This window comes from Sinohyriopsis cumingii, chromosome 11 (assembly GCF_028554795.1).
Source record: "Sinohyriopsis cumingii isolate HCF-2022 chromosome 11, ASM2855479v2, whole genome shotgun sequence".
Classification (NCBI taxonomy): domain Eukaryota; kingdom Metazoa; phylum Mollusca; class Bivalvia; order Unionida; family Unionidae; genus Sinohyriopsis; species Sinohyriopsis cumingii.
In genome coordinates this window covers 2,336,214-2,352,924 of record NC_142971.1, presented here as the reverse complement: position 1 = coordinate 2,352,924, position 16,711 = coordinate 2,336,214, and the positions used below count along the sequence as shown (strand labels likewise).

General features: G+C 38.2%; 1 protein-coding gene across 1 annotated transcript in view; it reads right to left on the bottom strand.

The window, feature by feature from the left end:
* Window positions 1-16,711, bottom strand: part of LOC149787520 (uncharacterized) — a 108,974-nt gene that overhangs the window by 24,150 nt on the left and 68,113 nt on the right. Inside the window, exon 3 of the mRNA XM_089973647.1 lies at window positions 15,091-15,259. Within this exon, the coding sequence (XP_089829773.1) occupies window positions 15,091-15,259 (169 nt within the window). The remainder of the gene's footprint in view (window positions 1-15,090; window positions 15,260-16,711) is intronic.

Below are 16,711 nucleotides of genomic sequence, written 5' to 3'. Positions count from 1 at the left end.
ATTATTAATCTCGATAACAGTGATGGTCCAGGAACTCACTGGGTTGCTTACGCGATCGATCCACGTGGAATCATCTATTTTGATTCGTATGGGTTAGCACCGCCAGTTGAATTTCTTCGGTATACAAAAGACGTTCCTGCATCAGGGACAAAGTCAGGGTAAGTGTGGTACTCAACACTGCTAACACAAACACTGACCGATCCTCCGATATGTGGCCAACAGGTATTGAATGTTCTTGATGCGATATCAGCGTCAACCAAACCACCTCACAAAGTTGTGCACGAGTATACCACAGGTCAATTTAAATGGTTTCCTATCAAATAATGGTTGATATCTACGGAAGATCTCTTCTCAACAGAAAAGTGAAGCGCACCGATGTGGATTTATCAAAATATGCGACCAAGGATGAAATCGATAATCTTTTAAGTCTGACCGGGATAGACCCAGATGAGGTTGTTATTTTTCAAGACCGACACGGAAAACTAAAAACTAGTGATATCAAATGGCATGGAATAATTCGTAGGGTTATTGGAGCTACTCCGGGTAACATCCCTGTGTTCACCGACAGCGGAAAAATCCGGGATTCGCTGATATCAATCGCTGCGTTGCGAGATGATATACACAAAGTTGCGGTAAAAAAGACCGGTGATACAATGACAGGTGAACTCAGCATGAACGGCAACAAAATAACCGTTTTAAGAGATCCAACATCGCCGGAAGATGCCGCAAACCAACAACATGTTGACGCCATTGACAGTAAACTAACAACGTTGTGGGCCGAGTATGATGTTCATGTGAACACGTTTACAAATCTCCGTAGAAACTTTAGAAAAACTAATGAGACTGCAGAGGAATTCTTTGGTACTCCGCACACCGTTGATATGAAGCTTTCTGATATCAAGACCAACATTGACACACTCAAACAAACACAGCAGGATATCGTATCGGGGATTCCTGAGATCGTTAACAAAACCAGTTTGATTAAAGTCCCCACTGGAGTTACTGCCGGGCATATCACCAACATAGTATACACGATATCATCTGGATTTGCAACATGGTCTCGACAAAACAACACCATCAAATATACCGCAACAGTCACTGGCGTGTACAGACTGTCTGTGTTCAGTGCCACTAAATTTGAGATCTTCACAACATATCCCTGGAGACATTCCAGCGACAAGTATTCCGGGGTTGTGACTATCATATTAAATAGCGGAACCGAAGAAACATTTATACTGGAAGCCGCCGACAAGAAATTAACCGCAACATCTTACTGGTGGTGTTTGGAATTTGTAGCTGAAACGCCTAAATTGGTTACTGCGTAAAATAATAAAATGGCACAACAATATAGATACGATCAAGTATGCGAATGGCAATCAACGCTAAAAGATACTATTGACAAGTGTACAACAAAGATAAAAAAATACAAACGGCGTGTAACCGTGTTAGACACAATAGTATATTCGGTGTCAGTGTTAGTTGCATCTACTGGGGTGCTATTATCAGCGCTGACACCAGTGACAACTGCAATCGCGATTACAATTACAGTTTCAACATCAACAACAATTGCAGGAGTTGCTAATATAATTGCGAAAAAAATATCCTCGTGTGCGCTAACAAAATTGCACGAGTATGAAAAGTTAAACAGCGTGGCCACCAGCACCTACTCGAAATTGTCAGCGCTGATATCATCCAGTCTTGACGATACAACAATATCAGATTCCGAATTCGCCGAGATGGTAAAGATGTACAACGATTATACTCAACGTATAAAGTACTTCGATTTGAAACGACAGCAGATAAATAATGACGGAATTACTTAAGCAGATAGTCGCAAATACAAGCCCGGCGCGAACATCCTTGTTAACAGCAACCTCAACTAAGCCAGAATTCAGTATTAATTTTTCGACTGCGATTCCAGTAAGCGAGATCGCGTTAGCACAATTATGAGTATAACACAGTTGGCCCAATATCAGATCAAGATCGTTTGGCGGATTGCCAGCAAATAATTCGTTTGTCTTTGCATATAAAAATAACACCGATGGCACCCCAGACTGGAACGTCATTGGGTTATCAACCGGGTCTTATCAAATCGAAGAAATCAACAAGGAACTGCAACGTCGAATAAAAAGAATCACCGGGAAGGAATCAAAAATAGAAATAACTGTTCATGAGCCAACGCTGTCATCCGTGATCGAAATAAACACCCCAGACTACAGTGTTAGGATGGCCTGAAAGTCCACCACGAGAGGTACCGTTACCTGGTGAACCCAAAAAATCCGATTTTACCACCAAATCTTACAATTGGGATATAATCATTGGACCGCAATCGATTGAAACTCATTTAACTCTCATACGCGAATTCACAATAGGACCCGATAAACCTAACCAAATTAATTTTATCACTGCCAATGATGTAACATGGACGTCTCGATACCAAGGAGGATCCATCGCAGCAAGTATAGCCTTAAGGGATGTCATCGGATATTTTAAAATTTATAATCAAGAATATCAATGGCGTCTAACGCAACTACGACAGTTTTCAGGAATACCCGCTGATAACGCAGAATGAGATTATCGAACAAATAAAAATAATTAATCGCATTATATTTCAAATAAAAGAACTTAATCGGGTAATGGTTCAGGCAACAATTGAATCCCACGGCGACGATAAACAAAAGTTTCTTGCTGCATACAAAATAACAGAGGCAACTCTGCCTAATTTTAAATTTCCTGGATATAACGCACCTGAGTTAGAAAAATCTCTCGACGATCTTATCAATGAGTCCTTCGACGACATACTCACACGACACCAGCAAACACTACCGGAGCCAACTATCCTCAGACATAACAATAGTATTTCGGGCGGTGGCCGACATGTATCCCCGGGCATCGTAAACATCACCGAAGTGGTCGTGGTCAATCTTGTGTGTGATGTCATCGATGGCAGTTACAGCACGGACACGACAGTATCAAATCAAGCCCGGCAAGGATTTATTCTTTATTCATTTACTCCAAAAGAACCACCTGGATTTCTAATCGTGCAAGAGCCAATCAATCAGGTCTATCTATGATGTCATAATCCATGGCTGACCAAAATAAATTTCGCGCTGACAGACCTGCGTGGAAATCCTCTTGATTTGCAAAATGAAACACTACATATTAGTCTCCTGATAAAATCAGGGTGAAATCCTAAGGACTTTCATCGTAAAACGATTTTCAGTCTTAAGACTTTCAATCCTGAAGACTTCCAAGCCTTTTCAATTAATAATATTATATTATAATAATGTCCCTGAAGAAAAAATGTGATGATGATAGCACTGATGTCACTGATGATGATGTCACTGATGATGATAGCACTGATGTCACTGATGATGATAGCACTGACGATGATGACGATAGCAGTAATGTCACTGTCAACATAAAAAATATTTCAATAAATTATTTTAAACAATAAAAAAATATATATATTTTCTGCAACACTGACAAATTCACGGCATTTATGGGGTATTTACTAGTAAAAATCACAGAAATCGTCCGATTTGCTAATTTGGAGGGGTATTTTACTAGTAAAAATCACAGAAATCGACTGAAATTCATTTTTTGTGCAACAGTAAAAATATTTTACTTTATATATATTTTCTGCAACACTGACAAATTCACGGCATTTATGGGATAATTACTAGTAAAAATCACAGAAATCGTCTAATTTTTCAACCCGGAAGGGTACTTTACTAGTAAAAATCATGCGAATTTAGTAAAAAAAATATTTTTTTACTGACAATTAATCAAGCAAGTATTATATAATGTATCACTGCGTGAAATGTTTTATACATAATAAAGAACTTCTTGATAGCGCTGTTAGAACCGGAAAAGTTACCCCGGAAAAAATAATCATTGATATATACGGGAATGACAATTTTATACTGACTGATAACCAACTTCAGGTATTAAAAAAAGATCATATTGTGATCGCGCATTGCAGTATACATCAAATCCTTGAATATATACGTGTATTTAGATCTTAAATTTATATCTTAAATATGTACCACCACACCGGTGTTTTTGTGTATGACAAACAAGTGCTCGAGCAAGCAGTCAAGGCTGCATTTACACAAGAAGAAATTAACGTTAGATTGCTTATTGATGAATACGGAGACGAAGATTTCTTACTAACACAGCAACAGTTAGATAGTCTCAGACGCGAGCATATTATTTCAATTGTATGTGACAGAGATCAAATTCTCAATATGCACACTCCTGCATTAAACCCCACCAACTTATCACACTGATGAAATCACCCTGACTTCGTCAAGGAAGTAAAAAAAAAGTGATATATTTTTTTTTCAGTTTCAATTTAGGTAAATCAAGTTGAGGTATTTACTTCCTTGACTTTATCCTTGATGAAATCAAGGTGCGGTATTTACTTCCTTGGCTTCGTCCTTGATTTCATCGTTGACGCTGTCAGCGGACATACAATCCTTTAACTTCCTTACCCGGGTACTTATTATCTTCTTCATTTCATACTCGGCCGCCAGTGCCAGCCTAATCTTTTCAATTGCACGAGACAATGAAACAAATTCATTTATTTGTGCGTCTTCTACGGTAGCCAGCGATTTATACAAATTGTTTTGAATTCTTTTCATCAACCGATACTGAGCAGGAAGAATATAACGCCCTGCGCATTTAGCTTCATGTAAAGATTCAAAATCAGACATGATTGTTTCAGAATTTAGTGATAAATTAAATCCTTGTTTTTCTAATTTTTTAACAGCAGCAATCATATTACTGATATTTTCGTAATTCATATTTATATATATTTTTATATATTTAAAAGAAACAAATAGACACCACATCTCCTTGAGTCTAGGGTGTCACATGACATCCTACCAAACTCAGGAGCGGAAACACGACCCCCATGTGAGCCCCTAACCTGTCAAATAACAGTCTAGAAGGCCCAGAGGGTGTGTTTGCGAGCGACGAGACATTCCCCATGTGAACCCCTGGCCTACCTGATGATATGCTAGCGGGTTCATACTGGGACAACACACAACATGCAGTATTTACATCTGTAAAGCTTCTAAATTGCCACCGCATTTTAGCAAGCCTACAGTAGGACAGTACAACATATAGTATTTACACTATTTACAGTAGGACAGCACAACATATAGTATTTACAGTACTTATCCTAACGGAGTCATTTTCTACACTCAACAGCGGGGCAATACCATCCCCTCAAAATCAACCCCTGATGGACACAAAAAGCATCTGCCATGAGCGGATATGACGAGACGGTATGGATTGCTGTTGAACTTCGAAGACTCCGTCTTCTAATAGGATCGTATCGTATATAAACCGACTGATACTTGGAAGTTCAAAAATAGCTCACGCGATGGGCCTGACTTGTTTAAAATGTTTTATTTGTTTTTTTCTTAAATATGATCATGTGGAAAATACAGATGAACCATAAACCCAAACAAGTGTAATAAAATAAAGATTTCAACTGTGAAAAAAAAGACAAATAGACAATTACGCCTTTTTTCCTGACTTTGTCAGGGATAAAATCATCCTTGATGTTAAGGATAAGGGGAAGTTATTTACTTCCTTGTACAAAGAAAACCATCTGCGAGTTGTGTTACCTGTAAATGATTTACCTTTAGTGGTAACGGACAGTTAACAAATTCTGAATTGAAAAATACCTGTATTTGTGAACGCGGAATTTACCCACAATGACATCTCACAAAGGGAGGAAACTAATTGCATGAGATATACCTAACGGAGTTATCTCCGTTTGAAAATCCGAGGATTTTAGTGATAATGAAAAATAATCTTTTGCTTATTTTTTGACAGAGCTGATTTACATATATTTTCTGCAACACATTGAACTGAAGCCCTACAAATACCAAAATACTTGCCAGCTGCATATATTGATTGAAATATTTTTTCTTCATTCGTACCTAAATTTATGGATACAACTTTCTTGGCGCTATTATTGTTACGGCCAGTATTACCATTGCTACAATTTTCGCTTTGCGTCACAGCTCTTAAATTGGATAAACTGTTGTCGGTTTTGACGCCATTGATGTGATCGATCACAAGACCATCTTTGATCTCTCCATGGAAACACTCGTGCACAAAAATATGATTATAGTAACGTTTCTTTCCAGCAGTAAATCTTAGATAGCCAGAATTTTCAATGACACCAACTGGTTTTTTCAATCTACGGTGCCTAACTATTCCCTCGCGGGATGCTTCATAATTTTCAATGGTTGGATGTGGGACAAATTCTTGACTCATTTATATAATACTATATTTGTCTAATTTATAATTTGTCTGAAAAGTTATTTAAATAATCGCGCTCGGATATGTCGCTGGATTTTTTATTGTAATATCGCTTGAGTTCCCGTATCGCTTTCCTCCGCAGCCCGCACATAACTGTGTTTTACCCCTGACCCCAATACCACATCGCAGACACGGTATCGGCCCTAAACTCCCCCGCCTGACGCTTTGGGAATGTTGTCCACAGAATTCACCTCTGCAGGATTTATTACAGCGAGTTGATGCACCAAGCCACTTGCATTGATTCATATATATAATTTTCTTATTTAAATGTTTGCCTTAAATATAATATGGAGGAATTTTCGAGGTTGTCTGCGTTTGGCACTGGAAGATTTGATCTTGACAGACTAACTCCTGATTCACGGAGACGAGCCCTGACTGATCTGTTTGATATTATCAGGAATGCCAAAAAAGAATTCCACAACGATGGCGCATCTCACGTGTGGTCGTCATTTAAAATCATCCACAATGTTGCCGAGCTAGAGCGCGCATTAAGATTTCCCATAACCGTAACAACGATAACAAAGGAAGTGTTATACAAATCGAAATATAATCAAAACAGAGCTCCAATAAATATCATTGATCATAACGCTCACGCTTGGACTAACGCGGTTACGATATTTCCGCGGGATCGTGTTGTGAAATATTACCCCCCGGAGTTTTCCGACGGGAACATATTTGACTTTATCAAACAGATAAGCAAAACCGACCCTGTATCGATGTGGTTGTTTAAAAGTTCCGAAGATTCCGAGTATGATCAATTTGTAAAACCCAACGGTGAATTATACCGGATGGAGTTGTTGCAACAACAAATGAAAAAACTCGCAGAGAAATATACGAAAGAAAACACTGAACAGTTATTGGTTAATTGTTTTACAGTTCCAAGTGTTGCCGCCCACGCTGCCAGAGAAAGAAATTCATGGAGACCAACACGAAGTAAGTTTCTTTTGGACATACACTTGAGTTGTGTCGAGTATGGGCAAGGCGGGCTGTGGAATACCCGATACGACCACCGGGATATGATTTCCGTGGATATGATTGCTTGCTACCCGGGAAGCTTTCTCGGAATGGGCGAGTGCAGCGAATATTTTAAGCGATTTGGACATCCCACGAACTTGATGATACGAGTTGCTATAAACGGTCCTTTACCCGACTTTGACCCGACAGGATTTGCTCGTGTGACGTCGTTTGAATTTGCCGCGGGACTTCATCCGTGCTGTTATGTTTGGTTTGGCAGACACTTCAGTGAAAAGCGCTGGGCACCAATACTGTTATTGTGATATATGCGCGACAGCCGAATACTGGTATCGTTGACTGTCAGTGAAGCAATCATATCATATCATATCGACCGCAGACCTCAGTTTGGTTACCAACACCGGAGCGTATCAGTGTAGACGATGTCATTAGCAAGTATGCACGAGAGAGTCCAAATACTCCCATGGATGTTACTGTCGGTGAGGCCCCTAAAATTCTTAAGATCAAACTTAGTAATAGTGAAAAAATAGCAAAAGATCTCGGACGAAGAATAATCGGTAAATTTACTCAAGGTGGTGCATATGATCATAAACTACATCACTCGCGGCTGATTATCGACGATGCTGAACTAGATTTAATAATTGCTGACGCCGTTGCGAGAAGTATATTTTGTAATCAGGAGGATGCTTACTTGTCCAACGGGGAAAAGTTGGGCACAATTGTAAGTTATATCGACGGAGAATCGCCTCAATACACACATTTAAGATCTTCGATGCTAGCTTATGCTTCTATAAATTTGCTATCAATGATAAATCGATTTCCTGACACCGCAGTTAGAGTTGCAACGGATTCATTTTATATCAGTAGCAGATATTTAGAATCACTGGCTCGTTTTACAAAGGGTGTCGAAGACTTTTACAATGAATCATGGAGTTCGTGGAGAATAAAAGCGGAGATGTTACATGAATATTGTGAATCCGCTGATGTCACAATTAAGAATGATTATTGTAAATCAGAATTATCAGAAATGTCGAACGCACCATCTGTGTATGATCCAATCACTAGACACAAAACTGTTTATTTGAATGGGCTGGGTGGGTCTGGTAAGACAACTCGAGCGATTGAATTATTTCGAAATTCAGATATGATTGTGCTAACACCTACACACAGGCTCGCGAGGGAGATGAAACAACAAGGAGTCAATTCTTGCACTTATCACAGCTTTTTCAAATACAGCAGCGGTGTATGGACGTCAGATCGAATGGGAACAAAATATATTCCTGGGAAAATAATTTGGGATGAGATATGTACGGTACCGTTAGATACATTAAAATTGTTCCTGAATTGGCTGCTAACAGCGAATACTGCAGTGATAATGTGCGGCGATCACGGTCAGCCACCACCTTTTATTGGGCCATCTCCACATGATTGGCTGAGGGATTTTGTTGATTATTACGAAGAAGTGTCTGATGATCATAGAGCACTTGATGCAACGTTGAAGGAATTTAAAACATTAATCAGATTACAACCGAATAAAATTCAATGCGAAATTATGCGCGAGATGATTCCTGAAACTTCAATGAGCGACTTTTGGAAAACGTGGAAACCAGACGATTTGATAGTGGCAAGTAGAAAGATAGTCAGAGACACACTTCAACAGCAGTTATTTCAGTTACAACAAGAAAAGTTTCCAATGCTGCCAGTGCCGTTATGTTATAGACCAGCTGATATGCGGTTACAAAAAATATAGATGTTGATATTCCGGGAACAGAGTCAGGGACAGAGTCAAGGAAACAGAATTTAGTATTGAATGATATTGTGCTAGTTGATATTAATGCTGTCAAAGATGCACTAAAAATGAATAAATCCCCGTGGACGCTAGGATACGCAATGACGATACATTCATCTCAAGGACTAACTATCAGTGACACAACTGTCTGGATCGTTGACGACCGCATCGAATGGTCAAATTTAGTTTACTTAGCTGTGTCCAGAGTCAGAAGAATATCTCAACTGCGAAGAATTGTCTTGGACGAGTCTGAAAACAACAGCGACGCAGTCGCCAGTGACATAACAAGAAAAAAAAACTCGCTGGTTACAAACAGAGTGACAAAAAAAATAATCGCGATTTTGACCTCGATGATGACTTCGTTGTTGCGCTGAAACAACAGCAGAATAATCACTGTGCGAGTTGTAATTGTATAATGCTATGGCAGTATTCGAGTAATAATCCAAGTAATTCACCGTAGACAGAAAAGATAAACAGCCGCAGTCATACACGTGATAATGTGATGCTGACCTGCCTTGAGTGTAATCAAGTAGAGACGCCAGCGCCTTGGGTGCAGGCACCCTTGGTGCTAGTTAAGTGATCGCGGTGGTAATTGGGTGTCCTCAGGAATTGCTTGTAATTGCTCACGTGTGAATCCACGTTGAGGAGCAGTTACATCCAACCTGTAGATTGCTGGTCTGCCTGACAATCTTGTTATGTTAGATATCTTATGTGCGGTAATACTCCAGATAGGATCAGTTGCTCTTTTTTTACCGCCTTCAAGTTCACCTGGTTCATATAAATATCTCTCAGTGACATTACCCAGTATTGGCCGCGCTGAAGAATCACGTTGCACGGGTATATATATTTTTTGTGATCGCGATGGCAGGTTTTATGTTGGTTGTTCGAGTTATTTCATTATTTAGCGCAGCTATCACACTTGGTAATCTTGCAACCCATTCACGAGATCTCGTATCCTGAATGAATTCCTTCGCATACTGATATCCAAATAACCGCTCAGCAAGTGTTTGATTAAATCGCTCAACAATTGCCTGATCACAGTGAATTTCAGTATGCCCTCGTCTGATGGTGACGTTATGTTGTTTCATCAGTGATGATACTGCACCTTGAAATTCTTTGCCAGGATCAACTTGTAACAAATGCGGCCATTGTAGAGGTCCTCGTTGATAAATTCATTCAAACGCAGAAGCAACCTTAGATGCTGTTTTAGTCGCTAACGGTTCCGCATCTTTGTATCTACTTGCAACATCAACTACAGTTAGCGCGTACTTGTATGTGTTTTGACGTCTTCGGATTTTAATAGTATCATGTGGCAGAAATAATATATCAGCCTGATGAACTTCATTTGGCACACTAACATCAAAATGTGCAAAGTGAATTTGTTTAGGACGCGGTAGATAAATTTGCCATATTGCCTGCTTGGATAACCAATTTTTAGCAGTAACTCGTGTAACTTTTGCTGCTTCAGGGAGTTTACTAATTGCTGCGCTACCTCTCCAGTATCCGCTTGGGGAATAATAAATCGACTCCATTATATACCAGCACCTAGCGCTAATTTACCTTTCATTGCAGATTTTATTAACCAGGATGCTAACTTTTCCTTGAAAGATTTATCAGTGATGGCATTTAACGCGTGAATTAATTTCACATCCGCAAGATGGCGCTGTTGCAAATCCTTGCTTCGGTAAGCTACATCATGGACACAGCATGCGCTATCGAAAGCATTTATCGGATACTCACCTGGATTGGGCTGATCTTGGGCATTAAGTCTGATATCAAGTCGGGTTCCAGAACCACAGTAATTATATCCTGGAAGATGTTTTTCTCCTGGGTATTTAGCCCACGGAGTTCCTGGTAATTTTCCTAACTTGGTTGTGATATCACCTCCTTTTTTTTTTTAACCTGACGGAATAAATCTAAACTTACTTGTGCCGCATCATTCACACTTGCCTGTAAGCGCAGATCAATTATTTTTTGTTGTAGTGGTTGTTATGTCCTCGGTTGGGGTACGTGCTCTACATTTCACACAATATAAATCCATATTATTTTATAATATATCTAATGGAGATCACTGACTTTTCTGCTACAAAACGACGATAGCCTGTCAAGCATCACGCAGCGCTACCAAACTCAATTTGAATGATTATTATAGGCCCATCTGGGTCGGGTAAGACGCAGTTGTTACTTAATTTAATAATGAAGTGGATGACGTGGGATAAGTTGTATTTGATAGCCCCGTCTGTGGATGATCAGTGATGCTACAGCGTGTTAAAAGATTTTAATGAGAGCGCAGCGTCGATAAGCGGTGATGATAATGTTATTGAATTTATCACTGACATCGATGAAGCGCCGAGCATTGATGATATTGATGGGAGAATTAACAATTTAGTCGTGTACGATGATGCGATGTTGGACAAACAAACAAACCCTGCCAGGATATTTTCACGCAGCAGACATAAAAACACTGATGTGATTTATGTAACACAGCGATATACACAAATACCAAAAGTGATCAGAGATAACTGTAATATTCTTGCGGTGTTCAACGGCGTTGACACACACACATTATGAAATATACATCAGACTTGGTGCAGCGGCGACATGGACATAAATAAATTCAGAAATTTCTTTAGTCATGCTCAGGCAAAACCACACGGATTTGTAACAATAAATTTACATGATCCTCGAACACGGTATCGAGTTGAGTTAGATAAAATTTTTAACTAGACAGGCAAACCCTGCCAGGGACTTTCACAGAGCAGCAGAGGGGCTGAACATCCCCGAGAAGTTTTCGCAGCATAGACCCTTGTATCAGGAAATAGTTGTACGGGTAGATATTTTCATGAGATAACTCTTCCAAATCAGCAGAGAAAGCCCATTCTGTGTTGTTTTTCTGACTTGAAGTGTTTATTTTGTGAAAATAATATCTCTATCTAAAATGTCCTCGATAGAAGGCTCTGTTAAGCAAAATATTTTATAGGGTTCAGCCCCTCTGCTGCTACACACACGCATATATATCAGGGCTCGAATTTAACACAAATTTCTTTGTAGCCTGAGGGACTAGTATATTGAAAAATTTACTAGTCCTGCCAAATCTTTACTAGTCCTGTTCACAAAACAATGTCACACAGCTTTCATCTACGTTTACCGATTCAATTTTGAAGTTCGAACAACCCACAACAAAACTTAATCTTTTCTGTGTGTTTCTGCGAATTGTGTACACCAGTTACACCATATAATGTTCCTTTCCTCGTCATAGTTCAGCCATCCGTCTTTTGTCCATTTCTTCTGAAATTTTCCATTATGCTTTTCCCTATCATAAGAATTATTCATCATTCTATCAACGTATGCTTTTCTTTCCGGTGGCTGAACACCTTCTATAAAATGGCACATTTTGCAAGTTTTATAAGGAGGGAATTGTGCCTTGTTGTGAAATACGAGATGTTATAGTATAGCTGACGCAGTGTTTCCCTTTACGCACATTTGTGCGTCAGGGACGCACATTGAAGAAAATTGACGCACACATTTTGTTACCGTGCGTTTTTTTGATGCAAAGGATTTTCATAATATGATCATGATTTATTTAATACCCAATGCACTGGACGATGGATGGCATCATATATACTTCGCGTATAGGCATTGACTGGTTCCCCGCTTTGTTTTTCCCCCTGCCTTGCGCAATGCAGGGAACGTATAAAACAATGAACCAGACTAGCATAGGCAATGTTATGATGGAGTAGCTTCCCCTAATCCCACGAGCTTCTCACGATTTCCATCGAGCTCAGCAAGCTGTTCTAGATATTTAACATCAAGGCTCGTTGCACTAGAAAGTGATCTCCAGATTAAAACATTATGCACTAAAAAGCATTAGCGAAGAAAGTGAAAGAAGCAGAACACAAAATAGTAACTGTGGATCTAACTTTAATGAAAAATGGAGAAAATTATTCCCTTGACTGGAATATTCATTATGATTACCAGTGTGACTTCTGATCACGTGATTGCAAAGACTGCAAAAGTGAATATTCCTTTCGTGACAGGATTTTAAATTTTTAAAAAATAGGCCCTCGTTCGCCATAAGATATCTGGAGAACACATTATAACCTAAGACATTATTTCACAACAAAGAAATCAGTAAACTTGCAGACACAAATGCGTTATTTGGATTACAAAGTCAGCGGGTCATTGCAGATTTTGTTGGTTTTTAACTTTTACTGCAATAAAAGAAAGATCTTAAAGTTCAAGTGTAACTTATTAGAAAGAAGATGAATCAGTATCCTTCTTGATATCTGGATAAATGTGTTCTAGGACGAAGTACAATGAAACCTATGATAGTACACATTTGATGAAAGGCAGCAAATTAACTCCCATTTGGTTAAAAAGATTTATTTGGCTTTTTGTATTGGCTTATATGTAATGTGTTGGGCTATAATATTGTTGAGGAGACTGTTAAAAGTACGACTTCAAAAGAAAAATGAACTAATAAATTATTCTTTGAATGGACAATGCATTTGTTTGTTAACTGTGCATGTTGGTGTATTTGTATGTTTAGAGAAAGAGAGAGAGAGAGAGTATGTTGTGCAAGTTGCAATATCCTATTTCAAGTTGAAAAAGTACGAGTTGTATGAAAATTTGTCAGTACATTTTTGACCCCCACATTTTTTATTTGACCCCCAGTTTTGACACCTAGGGGTTTTCTGTACCCTCAATTTTGCACCCCTGGGGGATACACTGCTGACGCGAATTATTTAAAGCAAGAAAAGGAATGACTCAGTGTCCTATATATAAGAAAGTCATAGCAAGAAACACGTTTCAAAACACGTGTCTTTGCCCCTCTCACAATTAAATGGCCTTTCCCTAACAAAGACTTAACTTCAGCGGATGTTCTGCATGATCAAAGCAGTGGTTATTGTAAACACTTATAAAATATTAGCATCAGAAGATAGTGTTAGTTTCAGCTTGGTAAAGATGTTTTCACATCAAAGGAAGAAACTCGGCGCATTGTATTTAATAGCTCCAATTATGGTATCACAAGTCATAAGTTTGGTAATTGTTCCTAATTAATTGAACCTCAATGTATTGTTGAAATTAATAATAAGGCGGAAAATTTTCAAATCTTAGATGCCAATACTCAGAGATTTTAATTCCCAACAAATGTACAGCATTCTGCTAGGATATCTCCACATGTATTCAATTATTTGTTCATTCTTGTAAGGGAAAAATATAAAAACTATTCTTATCATCATAGAAAAAGTAGTATGGAAAGGATGTGTCAATAACGTAATCGTAATAAATTGATCCAATTCTTATAATTATTTCGATGGAAATGTAAAATATGTAGTTTCCTGTTTACGACTGTTGAAGTGTTCAGGTAGCGAGCACAACAAAAGAACCTTAAACAAAAATAACATGCAAACTAATTTCTTTGAATAATTTTTGCTGTGTTCTTTTGTGTGGTATACCGCTTTGTAGTTTGTCACTGTGGTCGAGTGAATAAAGTGTGATACCACATCATTTTTTCATTTAATTCGTTATCAGATTAATTAGGATCAATTACCAAACTTCCGTTGTTAATGACAGGACCATAATTTGTGCTGTTAAGTGAAATGCACAAAATCAGATGGATTCTTGCTACAGAAACGCACCTTTCCGAGGCAGAAATTGACATCATCTTCTCATGCTAATATTTTATGACTGCTTACAATGGCCACTGCTTTGATTCTACAGAACATCTGCTAAGTCGAGTCTTTATTAGGGAATGGCATAAACAAACGCCAACTACTGATAACCAAAACTTACTAGCCCATCGGACTATTAACATTATGAAAGGTACTAGTCCGACAGGAAATCTGCTAGCCTCGGGCTAGTGGACTACCACTGATTTCGAGCCATGTATATATATACACACGGAGACAATACATACATACACACACACACACACACACATTATCTGACTGAATAAAGAGCTGAGAGACTAAATATAAACATACGTTCCTGAATAGTCCAGCCCAATCTCTCCCAGAGCTACTGCCTTAGGATGCTCTACACACTCTTGTAGCTGTTGCTCAGCCCAAGGGTTGAAATCTGTTGCCATCTTGGGGTGACATCCAAATGCCAGCCAAACATCTTTTTCAGCTGCAACATCCATCCAAAGCCCACCTACAAACCGAATTATAAATTTACTACAAAACAACTAATGAAACAGCATTGATAGAGGATGCATAGTTTAGAACATTTTATATAAGCACCTACATGTAGGCCAATAGGAATTGTTGAAGAAACATCCAAATGTAAACAAAGCAACAATTTAACAATTTGCGTAATTTTCATTTAATGCATCATATTTGATGTAATACCTGATCATGTCTCAAGATTCGCACACCACTCCTTGTTAATACTTGTATTAAATAAAGCCACTTTTAAATGCACAATCCTAACTTGGCTCACATTGGCTTAGAAATGAAAATAAATTTAAAATTTCAGGATTTTTTAAATATTTTTTTTAAAAGGGTTCTAAATTATGTTGAGGTTCAATTCAAAAAGTAGTTACAAGATTATCTTCATTATAACAATTATTACAAATTTGATAGAGTATCAAATGAATGATATAATATAAACAGATGTATTTAATTTGCATAATTTGTGCAAAAGCAGTGTTCAAAAAAGCATTTCTTTGTGGATTGGGGTAGATCTACTTTTTCAAATAAAAAAAAAATGTTGCTTTTAATTTTTTTCAGGTATTTTTTTAAATAGGTTTTTACAGTCAGAATTAAATTTTAGGTTTTTTTTAGGTTCACTTCTAACCCTGCTTATGGGAGGAAGGCTGCTGCTTTAAAATCCACCTAGAACATCACGATTTTCCCAACCCTACAACTACACAGATCTATGTATGTTAGCACTTAACTTTGTTGATTAAATAAGTATAAAAAACATACCTTACTTGTAAAGGGTACAACCACTCTGAGACAGAAAATGAACTGCTAGAATAGACAGTTCCTAACATAAAGGGAGCTAACTCTTCTAGTATGCACTTTCTGGCTGACAGCACTACTTGTGATATCATTGGTGTTCACTTATTTTGATGATCTCAAACTTCAGAAAATTTACCAAAATAATCATTTTTAAATCACAGTACATGGATATTATGTTGAATATAGTATATGCTTAAGTCTACTTCCTACTGTCTAATCTGCAGGTGCTATAGTCTGTAGATGTTACCCTCCCATTAAGTAAAGTAGAAGCATGTTTACAATATGACTTTGTGACTTAAGGGAATAAAGTCACTTAAAACTTTGATTCTGAATTCCACAGCTATCCCTCCATCACATGAATTCACATACTATATATATGTACTCAATATATATGTACTCACCAATACATCCGATCCAACGGTAAGTAAAATGTAGGCTTCAAGCCATCAAATAGTTGGTCCTGATACCAACTACGCCGACAAACTCTTGCACATTTACAGGCATATGTTTTGATAGCAGACTGACCGTTAACCCTTTCCCAAGCAAGTTAGGAAGTATCACTGCCCAATTTCTGGAAGTTATCCTTTGATGATACAAACAGACAAATTTGTACTTTGAAACTTAAGCTATGTAAATAGCA